At 42.2% G+C, this 18,438-nt stretch overlaps 1 protein-coding gene across 4 annotated transcripts in view; it reads left to right on the top strand.

Annotated features, from left to right (window-relative positions):
• Positions 1 to 15,301, top strand: part of Abhd6 (abhydrolase domain containing 6, acylglycerol lipase) — a 44,779-nt gene extending 29,478 nt beyond the window's left edge. For all 4 annotated transcript variants that reach the window (XM_006994750.4, XM_006994749.4, XM_042284413.2 and 1 more), the window contains 7 exons: positions 3,226 to 3,382; positions 4,742 to 4,855; positions 6,278 to 6,410; positions 9,223 to 9,380; positions 12,127 to 12,181; positions 12,368 to 12,468; positions 13,975 to 15,301. In XM_006994750.4, the coding sequence (XP_006994812.1) occupies positions 3,226 to 3,382; positions 4,742 to 4,855; positions 6,278 to 6,410; positions 9,223 to 9,380; positions 12,127 to 12,181; positions 12,368 to 12,468; positions 13,975 to 14,151 (895 nt within the window). In that variant the 3' untranslated portion in view covers positions 14,152 to 15,301. The remainder of the gene's footprint in view (positions 1 to 3,225; positions 3,383 to 4,741; positions 4,856 to 6,277; positions 6,411 to 9,222; positions 9,381 to 12,126; positions 12,182 to 12,367; positions 12,469 to 13,974) is intronic.
• Positions 15,302 to 18,438: the final 3,137 nt, after the last annotated feature.

Raw genomic sequence — 18,438 nt, 5'->3', positions numbered from 1 at the left:
CCTCACTCCCTTCTCTAGCCTCTGAGAGCACCAGGCATGCATGTGTTGCACAGACATCGATGCATACAAAACATCCATATCCACAAAAATAAATATTCTTCAAAAACGGAAAAAAAACTTGATGAGCAATTCTAAGTGTTGGCAGAAGCACAGCGGGGCCTTCGATGAGTGACTGTGAACTGGATGTCTAAAAGAACAGAACTTAAACTGTCGCAGGGTTCTAGAGGCTAGAAACATGGAATTGGGGTTAGTTCTCTTTAGTGGTTAAGGAAGAATCATTTTTTGCCTCTTCTGAGTTTCTGGTAAAGGCTGCTGTTCCTTGAGATATGATTGCATTATGCTGATCTCAACCTCTGTTTTTACACATCCTTCCCTTATGTGTTTTCCAATGCTGGGGAAGAAGCCTAGGTTCACATCGGTCATGGTATCTTACTGCCGCGTCATATCCCCAGCTCTTCTGTTTGTGTTTCTGTAACATAATTTTTTTTTAAGTTTTCTTTTTCATTAAGGCTTCTTCTTATCTCCCTGGGACAAATTATTCTTGAAAGTATAATAGGACAAATTAAAAAAATCCTGATAGCTAATGCCAGATTGCTTCCTAGAAAGGTGGGACATTAGAACTGTCTAAAAGAGAAAAGGAAAGATCCTTCTTTTCTAATTTGAAAGTCTACATTCAAAGAAACTAAAAAGGAACCAGAATTTCAGGGCTGGAACAGTGACTCAATGGATAAGAGCACTGGCTTCTCTGGCAGAGGACCCAGGTTTAATTACTAACACCTAAATGATTGCTCACAACCTTATGTAACTCCAGTTCCCAAGGGATTCAGTGCCCTCTGTTGGCCTCAGTGGGTACCAGTCATGCATGTGGTACACAGACATACATACATGCAGGCAAAATACCCATACACATAATTTTTTTAATTAGAATTTTGTCTAGGTATGGTGATACACATCTTTAATTCCAGCACTTGGGAGGCAGAGGCAGGAAGAGCTCTGTGAGTTCAAGGCCAGCCTCATCTACAGAGTGAGTTCTGGGACAGCCAGGACTACATAGAGAGACCTTGTCTCTAAATAAATAAATAAATAATTTAAAAAATTAGAATTTTATCAGGAAATACCATGCTGCCAGTGAGGGTAGACCACATCCTGGTACCAAAGGAAGAACTGACTCCTAGGAAAGACTTATCTCACAGTTTGGATATCTTAATTCATAGCTAAATCTGTGTGCTATTCCTGGCTTTTGCTTCATCATTCCTGTAAATTGTATATGTGCAGATAGAGAGAGGCTGGGACTTTTTCCTTTCCCCAGTTCTGGCCCAAACTAAATAAATCACTTTTCTTTTACCAGCTCCTGCTTCCTGAGTTTTTTAGAATGGCTAACAAGGGACCTAAGAGTCCAATAATGTAAAAGGATGTATTTTATTGCATGTTTATATCTTTATTAGTGAACTTCAAATGTTGTTTATTCAACATTAATATCTCTTCTACTTGAAGTTATCCTTTTATTTATTTTGCCCAGTGTTGAATTAAGTTTTTGGCATGGTTCATATCAGTTTGTAAGCCTTTTATATGTTAACGATATCAGTCCTGGGCTGAGGGTATGTGTAGCTCAGTGGTAGAATGCTTGCTTAGCATGTTTTAGACCCCAGGTTTGTCTTAAGATGGGGATGAAAACAATCTGACAATCTGTGGTTATCAATTTTGTTGCAAATATTACCTCTAATTTTTCCCTTGAATTTTAGCAAATGACATACTTGGAAAGAGATATTTTCAATATAATGCTAACCACTGTTTGTCAAATATTACTATGTGCTGTGTCTTGAACAAAAGTTTTTGTGTGTATTGGGGCTGGAGAGATTGCTCAGTGGTTAAGTCTGCTTTCCGTTCTTCCAGAAGACTGGAGCTCAGTTCCCAGCACCCATCTTGGGTGGCTCACAATGGCCTGTTATTGCAGCTCTGGGGATCTAGTGCCCTCTTCTGGCTATTGAGAGCACTACACACACACACACACACACACACACACACACACACACACACACACACAGATTAAAAATAATTTTCAAAAAAAAAAAACTTTACATGTGGACTATCACATTTAATCTTGGCCGTAGCCTTGATGGAATACAGTGTTTCCCCATTGTTGTCCACGAAGAAACATACATTCAAGGTCATATAGCCAATAGCTACAAATTAATGGTATGGAACCATTACTTAGAGTACTGAAATAGGCCTGCCTGCTTTTTTCCTATAAAGAGCCTTAGGCTGGCCAATTTTATTATTGCTTTAATGTTTTGAGTAGGCAATGCAGTCATTGCAAAAGGATCAAAAGGAATGTAGTTCTAGCCCTCACTGGCCCCTCTTTTCCCTTTCCTATTCTTCACCTCATTCTCTGCTTCCACTCCAGATCCTTGACGGTGCCTTGTAGATACAGGTAAACATGATTATATAGCTTGACTTCTTTTCTCCTTTAGGTCATACAAAACAAACACTGTTTTGGTCACTTGATTTTGCAAGACTTGGCTGTTGCTGTGGTATAAAGTCTATTAGAGAGAAGATACTGGGATGATTTAATTACATTTCATCTTTGAAGAGATTTTTTTGCAGACTGAGAATTCAATTTGAATCAATGGTAATTTTGTATTGAAATGGACTTGAGGCCAAACCACAGCCTTGCCAAGGCTTATATAACTAACAGAAGCTGAGCCTTCAACCGTTGCCATATGCTGTGAGGAACGAAGCCAGAGAACAGTCAGTGCATGTAGGTCTTGAGCACTGAGTTAGTTCTGGAGCCTTGAGAGCTGTCTCATAAAAGGTGTTGTGTGTGGTGTCCTGTTGTTTTGTTTTTCATTCAGGTGCTAGTTCTTTATCACTTTTAATTTTTTCATTTCTTTATTACCATATATTAATTGCACAGCTTATTGAGTTTTATGATGACATTTCCACGCATGTATGTAATGTATATTGATCTTGTTACTCTCTGCTATCCACTCATCATCACCCCCAACACACACACATACACACTGTGCTGGTCCCCTTCCGTTTTCCAAACATGTGTAACATACTTCTCTTCTTAGTGCTCCTTGAGGGGGAAGTAAAGGACAAGAGCTGGGAGATATGACTTGGAGTCATATTGCCACCAAGTAGGGTCTCTAGAGAGAACCTGTGCCCTTCCCAAAGCCACGTACCCTGAACATGCTGCTTGTGTCTTGCCTTTCTTCACCCTAGGTACTGGCGGAGGACACTGGGTATGCAAGTCCGCTATGTTCACCATGAGGACTATCAGTTCTGCTACTCCTTCCGGGGCAGGCCAGGACACAAACCGTCCATCCTCATGCTCCATGGATTCTCTGCACACAAGGATATGTGGCTCAGTGTAGTCAAGGTACACTTCCAGACTCTTCTGTCTTAAAGGGTGGGAACACAGTTCAAATTCATCTTTAAATTAATGAAATATATAATATATTATTCAGACTCTTTTTTTTGCATTACAGAATTGATTGAGTAGTATTTTAAAAACTGTGTCTCTGGAATCTTCTCACCATGGAGATATTTTTAGGCACGAGGAGGGTTGGGGTGTTTCAACACAGCTCTACCTCAGAACTGCCATGATGGTGGTCAAGGCTGGGTCTTTTCCAAAAGTGTTTGTTCTTAAACATTCTTTTCCTTTCCCTGCCTACCCCCAAAATCCTCTTCCTTCTGCTATTTGTTTTTTTTCTTTTCCTTAATCATTTAGAGAAATGGTCTTGATTTGGCAGCTTTTTAGAATCCTTTTCCGAGTCACTTTTTGTACTGTTGACTTGTGTGGCCTCTCACTGTACTTTGGGAGAGTGGCCAGCTAATGAGGGATAGGGGGTGGGACTGAGGCTGGTGTTTGTCTTGAGAGAACAGCATCCCAGGTTCGTACTTCAAATGGGACAATATCTGAAAGATCATAAGTGTCACTAGGAGAGAAAGTGCATATGTCATTGGGTTATTTGTGTTCTTACCAAATGCCACCATGAGGACAGCCATCTTCAAGCCTTAATCCTTTTTGTCTCCTCTTCAGTAAACATCTTTGATAACTAATGTTTCTCAGACTCATGGCTAAAGTTGGTGCATCTTTTAAACATAGTGATTTGGGAGAATCATCATCTCAATAATTAGACCCTGATGAAGAAAAAAAGAAAGTTGAAACCAGCCTTATGGCTTTGGGGAAAGGCATTTCTCCTTTTGGCTCTGGACCTAGCCAGGGCTGTGGGAACCATCTCTTCTAGTTCCAAGACAACAGCCACATGGCTGGAGGAAGTGTGGCGTGGAAGGGAAGGAAGTAGTACTGAGCAAACAGTATTAAGAAGTTTTCCGATGTTACCTTGGAGGGAAAAGCATTTGCAATGCAAGCCTGATAAGCTGAGTTTGATCCCTGGAACCCACATAAAAGTGGAAAGAGAGAATGCATACCTAAAAACATAATGTTAAATATTTTAAAAAATTAAGTGCAAGATGTAAGCCTGATACCCTGAGTTTTGTATCCTCTCTCCTGTCACCCACTGAGCCTCTTTTCATCTGTGCATCAGTCTTGGAGTCCTCTCCTCCATATAAGGCTCTGTTGATACTTATTCACATGTATAAGGCACATGGAGGCTCAGAAACATAATCTCAGTGGCTGTCTGGATCATTGAGTAGGTGGCAGCTTCCTCCCCAGAGAAATGGGTAGACATGTTTTTCTAGATCACATACTGACTGTTTGGCTCTGGGTCTTCAGTTCCTTCCGAAGAACCTGCACTTGGTCTGCGTGGACATGCCTGGTCATGAAGGCACCACCCGCTCGTCCCTGGATGACCTATCTATAGATGGGCAAGTTAAGAGGGTACATCAGGTAAGCAGGAGGCTTTACCCAAACTGCCCAGATTGTATCTTCTCAGCACATGGAAAGCAGGCAAGAGTTGCACACTAGCTAATGGCCAGTCCGTAGGACATCTGTCTTTAAGTGATTACAAACAGAATGGCAGCCTAGGGATATCTTTGGTCAGTTTTCCTTTAAGCCTATTGTATTTTTTATTTTATTTTTTGAAATAGGGTATCATGTAGTGGAAGTTGCCTTAAACTTCTGATCCTCCTGTCTCTACCTCCAAAGTGCAATGATTACAGTAATGTACTACTATTTTATGTGATGCTGGGAATCAAGAACAAATCAAGGAATTTGTGTATGCTAACCAAGCACTCTGCCCACTGAGTTACATCCCCTGCCAATTTGTACATGAAGAAATGTAATCTGGGCAGTTTCTTAGCCCTTTAAAAAGGCTACAAAATTGTTCCCCTGTGGAGGTCTGTTTTTCTCCGTGTGGTTAGGGCGAACTCTTTGCATGTTGTTGTGTTTTAGTATCCATCTCTGGCTCTCTCCTAAGGTTATGATAAAGCCTTTTCTTAACAGGATAGTTTGTAAGTTTCACATTCACATTGATGTTTTTTCTAAATAAGAATATTTAGGAGCCGGGCAGTGGTGGCAACGCACGCCTTTAATCCCAGCACTCGGGAGGCAGAGGCAGGCAGATCTTTGCGAGTTCAAGGCCAGCCTGGGCTACAGAGCGAGATTCAGGAAAGGCACAAAGCTACACAGAGAAATCCTGTTTCAAAAAAAAAAAAAAAGAATATTTAGTTGATAATTTCTGTCTCCATCATTAAACTATATATTTGAACGAGGGCTTATTGTCTGGCTCTTTGCTGTGTCCTCAAGGGCTAACCATAGTTATTTGTACCTAATAAATATTTAATATTTTTCCAGTGAGGGATAAATATGTAGATGGTTGATTGGACAGATGTCTAACCAGATAGGGCTTCAAATGAAGCAGGAGTCATCAAACTATCGCCCCAGAGCTGTCAACCTACTTTTGTAAACTCAATTTTACTGGAACACATCCATGCTTACTTAGCTTACTTAGGTATGTATTGCCTCTGGCAGCTTTTGTGACGCAGTAGCCTAGCTGAATAGTTACCACAGAGACCAGCCGACCCATAGAGAGAGGGGGAAAAAAAAACATCAATGCCTTGGTCCTTTATAGAACAGTTTTTGACTTAAGGGGATCATTGTTGTTTGATTTATATTTATAAATGACCCTACAGCCACATGTGCCTTATAAAGTAAAGTACACATATGTCACAGGGCTCAACTAAATATTGGGTGTAATAATCAGTGTCAGACCCAGTCGAGTGTTCAGTTTTACTGAGGGGAGGGGTCTGCTCTGCAGTCATTGCTGACATCTCAGCTGTAATCATGCCTCCTTTTCATTTCTCTTCCTAGTTTGTAGAATGCCTTAAGCTGAACAAAAAGCCCTTTCACCTTATAGGCACCTCCATGGGTGGCCACGTGGCTGGAGTATACGCTGCTTACTACCCGTCTGATGTTGGCAGCCTGTGTCTTGTGTGCCCTGCTGGTGAGTTACGTTACCAGAACAACCTCACAAGTAACTTGAATTTCAAGAAGCATCCACACAGCTTCTGCTGTGACTCCTTTAAAAAGTTATCCTTCTGATATAGACCCCAGATATAGACAATGCTTTGTGATAACTCTGACCAGGTAACAATTGTGTGATGAGAACCATAGCCAGACTGACTTAATTGGAGCCAGACCTGGTTCACAGAGAAGGAGGGAGGCAGTGGCCATGTGCATGGTGCTGTGTGGCCCTGTACTTAACTGTGGAACCTGCCCTTCTCCACAGAGAAGGAGGGAGGCAGTGGAAATTTAAGATTGATTGTTTGCATGTGAAAAGGTGGAAACAAGTTAGGACCACATCCTACCTACATTTTTCTACATAAGCTTTGTCTTAACTTTGAAATAATTTTAAATTTATAGGAACATTGCCAAGGTAGTGCAGATCCCCATATTACCTTTACCCAGTTTTGTCTGTGTGAACAGATCACATCCCCACAATGACCCTGTCACAACTAAGGAGTTGAGCTTGGTGCCTTACTATCAACTGAATCCCAAGCTTCATTTGAATTTGATTTCATTTTTCCACCCGTGTTGCTTTTGAGTATCAGAATCCAGTGTAGGATACCACAAGATATTAAACCTAAGATTAATTTTTTTCTTAAAAAAAATATATGACTGGGGGGGGGCAGTGACAATATAAATTAAAAGAGAAAAGATGTAAAGGCTAACTGATAAAAAACGAGTTTGGGCTGGAGAGGTGGCTCAGAGGTTAAGAGCACTGACTGCTCTTCCAGAGGTCCTGAGTTCAATTCCCAGCAACCACATGGTGGCTCACAACCATCTGTAATGAGATCTGGTGCCTTCTTCTGACCTGTAGTCATACATGCTGTATACAAAATAAATAAATAAATCTTTTTAAAAAAAAAATGAGTTTCATTATTTGATCATCTGTCAGGATGTGACTTTTTAATCAAAACTTTCATGTGAATGCAAAAACAATGACTTTTTTTTTCCTGTTCTATGGTGCTGAATGTCAAACCAGGACCTCATACAGGCTAAGCAAGGGCTCTGCTACTGAGCTGCACGCCCACATCTTAAGTTAGTTTGTTTATAACATAGATGTTATCTTAGCACAACTTCTAAAGGCTATTACAGAAAGTTATGAGGCCATTTTTGAAAGCTTTTAGGACCACCTCATGAAATTGTCTGTACTCTAAAAGGACATAGTCTATGATTAAAATTAAAGAGAAGTCACTGTGAAACAGTATTGGGTATGGACAATTCTGGGCAGGTTCTATGAATCCCCCCATCCCACAGGTTAGGTTCTTGCTATGGCTGGCTTTAATTCCCTGTGTATGTAGCCTAGGCTGGCTTTGAACTTGCAATCCTCTTGCTTCAGATTCTTGTGTGGCTAGGATTATAGGAGCATACTATCTCAGCAGGCTTTTTAGGGCATAGATATATAATGTGGTTTTCTTTGTGGGTGAGAGACAAAGTTGAAGCTGGGTGTCTTCTTGGTCACTGTCCACTTTATTTGTTGATGTGGAGTTTCTAGCTGAACCCGGAACTTGCCAGTTATGGCTGGTCTAGCTAGCAAGCTGGCCACAGAGCTTCCTGTTTGTCTCCAAGGGTTGAGATTACAGGTGGCTGTTACAGCTTCTGCATGGGTTCTGGGCTTCTGAACTTCCATCCTCATACTATGCAGCAAGAGCTTTACCAGTGAGCCATTTCCCTGGCCCTAACATGTTGTTTTCTATAGGATGGCCAGTATTAAAGATGCAACTGCCTGTTTGTTTTTAAGACAAGGTCTCATGTAGTCAAGACTGGCCTTAAATTCATAATCTTTCCACGTCTACCTCCCAAATTCTGGGATCATAGGCCATGCCTAGCATAGTGTTAGCTATCAGAGGCTCTTGTGTTGTGAGACAGTGGGCATTCTCAAAAGGAGTCTCAGCCCTCACCTAATTTTCTTCTGGAGGAAGAGAGCCTTTGTGCTGCACTTACACTCTCTTGTGTCTTATGCATTGGTCACCGAGGGGAGGGCATCCAGATCAAGGGAGGGAGCTGCAGCCATGGCAGCTCTGTGCTTTCTTTCTATCTCTCACTTCTTCAATCTCCTCAAAATAACACAGGCATGAAAACAGTGCGAGTGAGGCACCATCTGGCACTCCCCATACTCCGCCATTCTCACCCCCTTGCAGCTTGTGGAAATGCAGATTCTGGTTTAAGAGGCTTGGGGACAGCCTCAGTTTCTGCGTATCTTGCTAGTCTGTGGCCAGGGTATGTGCAATCAGCCCTAAAACATAATGCTGTTGTTTTAATCTGGACTAGTTTAGAATTTATTATGTAAGCCCATGCTGGCCTTGAACTTGTGATTCTCTTGTCTCCACCTCTTGAGGCGTGTATGTACCACCATGCTTAACTCCAACCCTAAAATATCTTAGATGATATATTTTTTTTCTGTAATTCTCAGAATACGATGTTTACTTTGAGCAAGGGTTCCAGTACCAATTAAAAAGTGATCTCTTAGCCAGGTGGTGGTGGTACACAACTTTAATCCCAGCACCCAGGAGGCAGAGGCAGGCAGATCTTTGAGTTTGAGGCCAGCCTGGTCTACAGAGTGAGTTCCAAAGATGGCTGGAGCTACACAGAGAAACCCTGTCTCAAAGAGGAAAAAAAAAAGGATCGTCTCCTGGTGAAAGAAACCTGACATGTTAACCTGAGTCCCTGGGTTTTCATTGAACATTTCCTGCACATAGGGGCACAATACACCTGATAGGTATATCATTGGGCTCTTTTGTTTTGCATCCCAGGCCTGCAGTATTCAACTGACAATCAATTTGTACAACGGCTCAAAGAGCTGCAGGACTCAGCTGCCATTCAGAAAATTCCCTTGATCCCATCCACCCCGGAGGAGATGAGTGAGATGCTCCAGCTCTGCTCCTATGTCCGATTCAAAGTGCCCCAGCAGGTACAGTGTTTCAGTGCCACACCCTTGCCCTCCATGCAGCCTCCCCCAGCAGGGCCTCTTGTATCTACTCTCTGACTCCATTCTGTCTGCTCCATTATTTAACATGTCGCTTACCAGTTGCCTGTGATTATGTTAGACACTGTGCTGAACACTGTGGTAAATATATAACACAGGGAATTTCCCTGAGCAGATGCAATCCAATGCAGGAAGCAGACAACTAATAGACAAAAATTTACAAGTTGAGATGAATTTTAGAGGTAAAATGAAGATGGTATAAATATTTAAAATGGGGAGGGAGGGATAGCTCTGATAAGGTAATTTGAAGGGTCATGTGTAGAGTGGGAAAAACATACAACAGATTGATGGCAATGGAAAAAAGCAAGTGGCTGGAGCCTAGAGAGTGAAGGATTAAGGAGCTGGAAAGGGAGTCAGGGGCTAAATCCATTCTCAGTTTAAAAAAATTAAGACTCTTAGACTTGTACATTAAAAAAGTAGAGGGTTCACGAAGATAGCTGTCACTCCTCTCATTCACCAGGGAACAGGTCTAGCCCCCTTCAACATACCTTCCCAGGAGTCTTATGCAGACCAAAGTTGGGAAGACTAGTGTTATGTTCCTCAAAAGGTCATGTACTGAATGCTTGGTCTTCAGCCTGTGGGGTGAGCTTTAGGAGGTGGGACCCACTTGGAGAGGTCATTGAGTGATATATTGGGACCCTGGCTCCATCCCTGTCTGCTTCCTGTCCACCATGAGATGGAACCATGGGTGGATGGTTGGTTGGTTGGAGGGATGGGATGATGACTGGATAATATAGGGGTGGGGAAAGGATAGATTAGCAAATACAGACATAATAAAATGATTCAGGGAAATAAGATAAATGGATGAACTGATTAAGCCATTAATCAATTAAGCCAGTGGTTCTCAACCTGTGGGTCACAACCCTTTTGGGGGTTGAACAACCCTTTCACAGGGGTCACCTCAAACCATAGGAAATAATCAGATATTTACATTACAATTCATAACAGTAGCAAAATTATAGTTATGATGTAGCAATGAAAATAATTTTATGGTTGGAGGTCACTACAATATGAAGAACTGTACTAAAGGGTTATAGCATTAGGAAGTATGAGAACCACTGAATTAAGCAGAGTTGGAAAAGGGTAGATGGATGCATGGATACTGGGTGGATAGTAGAAAGAAGAAAACATCTGTCATGGAGCACAGTGTTTATTAAATAAACAGTCATTTCCCTCACCTCTGTGCTGCTACTTTCAGAACCTCTGGGATTCTAGTCATGCTTTAGAGAGCTGGTTTAGTCAAAAGCAGCCATGATTCAATATATTAGTGAGCTTTCTATCAGTGTGGGAAAATACCTGACAGTGCCATGGGTTCAGAGGTTTCAGGCCATTGTTACTTGGCCCCTTCATTTTGAGCATATGGTGAGGCAGAACATCATGGCAGGAAGCATGCCGTAGAGCAGAACTGCTCATCTCATGGTGGACAGGAAGCAGACAGGGATGGAGCCAGGGTCCCAATATATCACTCAATGACCTCTCCAAGTGGGTCCCACCTCCTAAAGCCCACCCCACAGGCTGAAGACCAAGCATTCAGTACATGACCTTTTGAGGAACATAACACTAGTCTTCCCAACTTTGGTCTGCATAAGACTCCTAGGAAGGTATGTTGAAGGGGGCTAGACCTGTTCCCTGGTGAATGAGAGGAGTGACAGCTATCTTCATGAACCCTCTACTTTGACTTAGAGTCCTGAGGCAAGGAACTGCCTTACATGGCCATAGCCACCTATCTAGATTAGTAGCCAGGGCTTGGAGATCTGGCCTATCTATATTTGCTACAGCCCTCAGCAAGGAAAGCAAAGGCAATGTCAGACAGTAATCTGGGCTCTCTGAAACTATGGGGTTCTCACCAGAGTTTTCTTAATAGTTTATTTCTTCTCCTCTTCCTCCCTCTTTCCTCTTCCTCTTTCAAGAGGGTCTTTTTATGTATTACAGACTAGCCTGGAACTCACCGAATAACTGAAAATAAATTTAAACCCTCAATTTTTCTGCCTTTATCTCTAGAATATTAGGAGTGTAGGCATGCTGTTCACACCAGGTTTATGTGGTGCTCAAGGCTTGGTGTATGCTAAGCCAGTGCTCTGTCAACTGAGCTGTGTCCCCAACTCCTTCATTGTTTATAGGATCATCAATCCTGATGGTTCAATCTTGTTCTGCATTTAGATATCATTGAATAATGGCCTGATATTTTGTTTATCCAAATTTTTGTCTTGAATTAAACCAAGAGTTTCTCAAGATGCCATGCTAATGTCTTTATAATGTCTTTAACATAATATGCAGACCTCTGGCTTCACAGCATTTCCCAAGTTCCTCCCTAATTTTTTATTATTATTATTTTTTAATGTGAAAAGTGTTTTGCCTGTATTTTTGTGCACCACATTCATGAAGTGCCTACAGAGGTTAGAGGAGGGCATCAGAGCCCTTGGAACTAGAGTTACAGATGGTTGTGAGCTTCCTTGTATATGCTGAGAATCAAACCAGGTCTTATGTAAGAGCAGCAAGTATTATTACTGAGCTATTTCTCCAGCTCATTTTGTTTTTTAAAGCCTCCCAATTATATTCTACATTCTGGGGATTCACAAGCCCAACCCTAGGCAGTGCTGCCCCAGAGCTATAAGACGCTGGAGGAAGTGGGACTTCTCTTGTTTTCTAACTTTGGATTATTCATCCTCAGATCCTTCAAGGCCTTGTTGATGTTCGCATCCCTCATAACAGCTTCTACCGGAAACGTAAGTAGCCCTGCTCTAGCTTGTGGCTTAGGGGCCAGCTGCCTTATAGTTTGTAAACCTCTGTACATGTCATGTTTTCTGGTCCCCTGAAGAGAAGAAGTAATGGCCTGGACTTGAAGCGCTGACTGTTGTGGTACCTATGTGCAGACCCTGCATATACTCACTGTGTTTTTCTTTTCTGACAAGTGTTTTTGGAAATTGTCAGTGAGAAATCCAGATACTCTCTGCATCAGAACATGGACAAGATCAAGGTCCCAACACAGATCATTTGGGGAAAACAGGACCAGGTATGTCATAGGGCCCTGTGGGAAAAAAGCAAGTGGTGATCTTTAAAGTGGGCCTCCCTGTTGGGTTTATTGTGTCAGGTGCCAATGTCTGCTGCCACAGTTCTTTAAGCTGGGAACAATGACATTTGACTTTTAACATGAAAGGAAATGTATTTGTTTCTTTATTGAGATAGGTAGCCCAAGCTGACCTTGTACATTGAATCTTCCTGGCTTCGAATCTGGGAGTCAACAGGGCTGATTGCTCTGGAAACTCTGAGGGAGACTCTCCCCATTTTCCCCCAGCTTCTGTTGCTTGCAACCATCTTTGGTATCCCTTGTCTTATAGATGTATTCCCTGGGTTTTATTTTTATCTTCACATGACATTCTGTGTGTGTGTGTGTGTGTGTGTGTGTGTGTGTGTGTGTGTGTGTGTGTGTGTGTATCTAACTGTATTCACAATCCACTTTTTAAAGCACACCCGTCATATTGGCTTAGGGCTTCTCTGCTCTTTTATGACATCATCTTAACCAGTTACACCTGCAATGCACTATTCCAAAACAGGCCAATACTGAGTACTGGAATTAGGACTTCAGCATAAGAATATGGGAATTCCATTCAGCTCATAACCAGCTCTCCAAAGACGCACCAAGTTTTTTCCCAGAAGTACCTTTGTAATTGCCTCTGAGAAATCATGCCTACCAAAGATTTTTCATAATGTTTAAAGCAAGAGGAGACAGTAAGAAATGTATAATGCAAACGAATGACAGTGTATTATAAAGGGTACACAAGAATCTTTCATTAAGAAATATTGTAAGAAAAAGCTATTAAAAATGCTTTTTTCTGATTGTTTTCTGGTGCTATAACAAAATGTCTGAGACCAAGTAATTTAAAAGGACTAGACATGTAAAGATTAATGTTTGGTTGGCTGGGAAGTCCATGTGTAGAGTGCCAGCATCTGCCAGCATGTAGTGAGGAGCTTTCTGTTTCATATTTGGTTGAGGACAGCATGATAGTGACATTAGTCCATTCCTGAGGGCAGAGATCTCAATGATCTATTAATCCATTTAGGAGGGCAGAAGGATAAAGCTTCCAGTGCATGAACTTATAAAGGACACCTTCAAGCTCGGCACACCTGAGTTCTGATACAGCTGAGGAAGTAGAGGATCTTTACAGAAAGGGAAAGAGAACTCAGGAGTGGTGTCTTCCCTTTCTCTGTCTTATCTGCCCTCTCAGCCCCTATCTGGAGCACCTGTTCACATCATGATACATTCATCTCTTGATAGTTCTGGCTCCCCCTCCAGCTTAATTCCTTGCAGACAGGAACTCTGTCTTTTCTACCTGGTTATCATTGGCAGTGTTGTACTTCTAGTACCATATTTCAGAGTCAAGCAGGAGGCATGCTGATGGCTTCCATTTACCCCATCTTCCTGACCCCTGCCAGGCCTCAGTGGTAGAAATTGTCCACGACAACACAGTGGCACATCTAAATCTTTGTGTACTATTTCTTCCCTCCTCTTCTTCTGCAGGTGCTTGATGTGTCTGGAGCAGATATATTGGCCAAGTCCATCGCTAACTGCCAGGTAGAGCTTCTGGAAAATTGTGGCCACTCAGTGGTGATGGAGAGACCCAGGAAGACAGCCAAGCTCATTGTTGATTTTTTAGCTTCTGTGCATAACACAGACAACAACAAGAAGCTGAACTGAGGTCCTTGCCACAGCCTGCATTGTTCACACAGCATCTACTCCCATCCCGCAAACTTGATACAGTCACCACTCTCAGGGATCCTGCCCCAAATGCAGTTGGAGCACCAATGTCCCTGAGGAAGTCGGTCTCCTACCCCAGTATTCTTGGTTCCACAGAGCATCAGGGGCCACAAGGAAATCTCCAAGATCTTTTTTCAAAATAGAAACCTAAATGGAACTAAATAAAAAAAAAAAAAAAAAAAAAAAACCCAGCCATGAAGCCTACTAGAAGTCTTCAAGTTCATGTCACTGACAAGCTAATGCTAAGCAGCCACCTTCTACCATGATCATGAGTGACATTTTCTTTAGGACATTCCTCACACATTAAACTTGAGATAATTTTTGTTGCTTCAGATATATCCCTTGCATGGTCAGTGGCTCCTATAGAGGAGCTTTAGTCATTTATTGAACTCTTGTTTAGATCTAAGTCAAGTTTTGCATAGAGGTCCATGTGTGAATGTAGCCCATTAGCCACAAGACTAGGGAAGAAACAGTAAACTGTGGAAGAGGTTTCTGCCCTAGGCCCTGTTGTACAGACCTGGAATCTCAGCCACCTGGGAGGCTGAGGCAGGAGGATCCAAGTTCAAGACTTGCCTGAAGTACAGAGTGAGTTCAAGGTCAGCCTGAGCTACTCACTAAGACAAAAAAAAAATTTACAAAGAAAAGAAAAAATGTTTCTATTTTTTTTTTTAAACATATAGAAACATACATGGAGGGGCATTGTTCTGCCTTAGCCAGCCCTCAGAACTGCTGAAGCAGCAGAACATGGGCTGATGGGTTTGGGTACCTACAAACCATACCTAACCAGAATGAAGAACATCTGATAGGGTGGGTTTCCTAGAAATAATTTATAATTTTTAAAAATAGGACTAATAAAGCAATAATGTTCTAGGCTTCTATCTAATCAGACTGGAGTTCCACACCAAGCAGCTCATGGGCATCTTTTCTATTCTGCTGTTCTACTGATAACCCTTGGATGTAAAATACTAGTTTGTTAATGAATTCTGTGAATTCTGTGAACAATGATGTGATTGAAAAAGTAAGTCCAAACAGCTGTAAAAGTGACTACAATGACGTGAAATAAACTTAAGAAGCCTGGGCTGGCAACACACTGGCGCTTTCTATTTCTCAGCCCCTAATGGGGTGCAATATTGATAGATTTTCTGTTCACTTAAAAGTGTATTTATTTCCGGGGACAAGTGAAGAGGCCAGAGGTTGATGGTTGACGGCAGGTATCGTCCTTAGTCTCCACCTCATTTTTTAAGACAGGATCTCTCAGTGCACTTGGAGCTAGCAAAGCTGCAGGTACCCTCCTCTCATCACCTCGCATCACGGGATTGCAGGCACATGTTGCTGTGCCATTCTTCACATGGGTGCTGGGGATCCAAACTCGGGTGCTCAGGCTTGTGTGCTGAGCCTTTTACCAAATGAGCCATCTCTCTGGACCCTAAAATGTACTTCTATTATTTTATATTTACTGTAATTAAGTGGATGTGTCTGTGTCTATGTGGGGGTAAGTGCAGGTGCTTGTGGAGGCCAGCAGCCCCAGGTCCTCTGGAGCTGCCATTACAGGACATTGTGCCCTGCATGGGTACTGGGATTCGAACTTGGGTCCTCTGCAAGAGCAGTGTGTGCTGGTAACTGCTGAGCCATTACTCCATCCTAAGTGTTTTTTAAAGTAACTGAAATCATTGCTCAAAAGCAGAAGTCATCAACTTTTTCTTTTCTTTCTTTCTTTGTTTTTGGTGTTGTTTGTTGGTTTTGTTTTTCTGTTTTTTGTTTTTCTGTTTTTGTTTTCTTTTTCCCCAAGACAAGGTTTCCCTATGTAACAGTCCTGGCTAGGGCTGGAGAGATGGCTTAGAGGTTAAAGAGCATTGACTGTTCTTCCGGAGGTCCTGAGTTCAATTCTCAGTAACCACATGGTGTGACTCACAACCGTCTATAATGAGATCTGGTGCCCTCTTCTGGTGTGCAGGCAAATATGCAGACAGAATACAATATACATATTAAATAAAGGAATTTAAAAAAAAAAAATTTTTTTAATTTAAAAAGAAAAAAAAAACAACAGTCCTGGCTGTCCTGGAACTCACAGAGCGCTTCCTGCCTCTGCCTCATGCTGGGATTAAAAGTGTGTGGCACTAATGCACAGCAATTTGTTTCTTTTCCTTCACTTCTGTTGTTCATAGCTTAAATGGGAATCCATGGTGTGGTTTGAATATTATAATTAATCAGAGAAGCATGGAGTATAGTTCTTGAAAAGATGTGAAAATGACAACAAGCTTGTGAGATGTAGCCAATGCACTGATCAGGAAAATGTATAGGTGTAAATGTATACATTAGAAAAGAAAGGCTGAGCCAAGCGTTGGTAGTGCACGCCTTTAATCCTAGCACTTGGGAGGCAGAGGCAGGCAGATCTCTGTGAGTTTGAGGCCAGCCTGGTCTACAGAGCTAGTTCCAGGACAGCCAGGACTACACATGGAAACACTGTCTTGAAAAACAAAAAAGAAAAAGAAAAGAAAAGTCTGAAAATTAATAAATTAGCTCCAGAAGCTTGGGAAAAAATAGTAAATCCAACAGTGAAATAAGGGAGTAATCCAACTGAAAATAAAATCAGAATCTATTCTGTTTCTCAAAGAAAGTAGATAGTAGATGATTTGACTTTTTCCCGTGAGTGCTGAGCTTCCTGTGAGGAGGGTGACTCTGCACATAGGTGACAAGAGATGGTTTCCTCTGAATCACTAAAGAGGCCCTTGACCTGGGGATCCGTTTCAAAAGCAGCTTTCTGGACACAGGATTTCTTACTGGCAAGGATTAGAAGCATCTGTGAACCAGGTATTCTGGTGTATACTCATAATCCTAGAACTTGGAAAGAGGAAGCAGAAAGATCATGAAGCCATAGTAAGACTCTCCAATCACAGTGGCACAGGGAGAGGGATCTGCGTTGTCATCTGGCAGGGTATGTGCTGTCCACCTCAGCCTGGAAGAACAGTTAGGCAGGTTCTGCAGTGGACATGATGACCCCCACTTCCTGCACTATCAACAGAAAACCTTGTTAGAAGTCATGAACCAAGAATAAGGGAGTTTTTTTTGTTTTTTGTTTTCTATAAACACATAAAGTAGGTTTTCTAGGTTCTCTGATCGCCCGGCCATGCTGGGAAGTCCCTTGTGCCCTTTGTCTTAACCCCATAATTTTAAGAAGCCTGCTAGTTAATGTCTGCTAGCTGCCTCCACACCACCCTGCTGGGCTCTGCACTTTTGCTGAATCTTTAAAAGAAGAATTATTCATCACAGCCCTTTCTGAAGGACTGCCAGGAACTTCTGGGATAAAATGGAAAGCCCCAGGAGGCTCAATTCCTGTTCTTGGAGTTGGGACCATCAGAGTTGTTGCAGATTGAGCTTCCTGGGAAAATACTGGAGTCACTGAGGGGATCATTCCTTTCTGAGTTTTTTGATCTTTGGTTCTTAAAGCTCCAATGGGAACCTTGGGCCATGGAGCTCCATCAGGTGGTGGGCAGGAAGGATTGTGACAATCCTAGTGACCCAAGGCCAAAGCTAGCTGGGGCCTATACTCTTATTGATTGTAACATAACTTTTGGAAGGTGACTGCTGACAGTAGTGTGAGCCTACTTCCATAATTCCTCACCAAGGCTATCAGACCTGAATGTTACTCAAATCCAGAACAATCTCCATGTAAAAGGACCATGCACCATATCTCATATAACATCCCAACTCCATGTATGATCCAATTGATACATCCTTGTTTCTGCTATCAGTGTAAATTGGATGAGATCTGAAACAAGCTTTCCCTTCACGTTGGTACTGGATAAGAAGACTGTGCTTCTGTTTTATATTTCTGTTTGTTTCTTCATTTCCTAGAGAGAGGAAGAGGATTGAGGATGGGGGGGTGGGGGGATGGGGGAATGTTAGCATTAAGGCATCTTTACTGGCCTGCCTTTGGGGACCTGGCAGGATACCTGGCATGTACCTGTACTTGCTAGTACTCAGGCATCTCCACTGGTTTGCTCAGGGTCCTGACAGAATCATCATCATCATCAGCTCTGATGCTGCACAGAGCTCTCCCTATGTGCATGCACTATGTCCCCTTATAATAGGCAAGCCCCTCCCATTTTCTGCCCCTTCTCTCTTCAGCTCTTAATAAACCTCCCATGTGAGTTCTGTTGTATGGTGTGACTCTCTCTCTCCCACCAGTAAATTACAACATTGGTGCATGAGACTCTGCAAGCTCTC

The sequence above is a fragment of the Peromyscus maniculatus genome, chromosome 9, assembly GCF_049852395.1.
Source record: "Peromyscus maniculatus bairdii isolate BWxNUB_F1_BW_parent chromosome 9, HU_Pman_BW_mat_3.1, whole genome shotgun sequence".
Taxonomy (NCBI): domain Eukaryota; kingdom Metazoa; phylum Chordata; class Mammalia; order Rodentia; family Cricetidae; genus Peromyscus; species Peromyscus maniculatus.
This window is presented reverse-complemented; position numbering and strand designations above follow the sequence as displayed.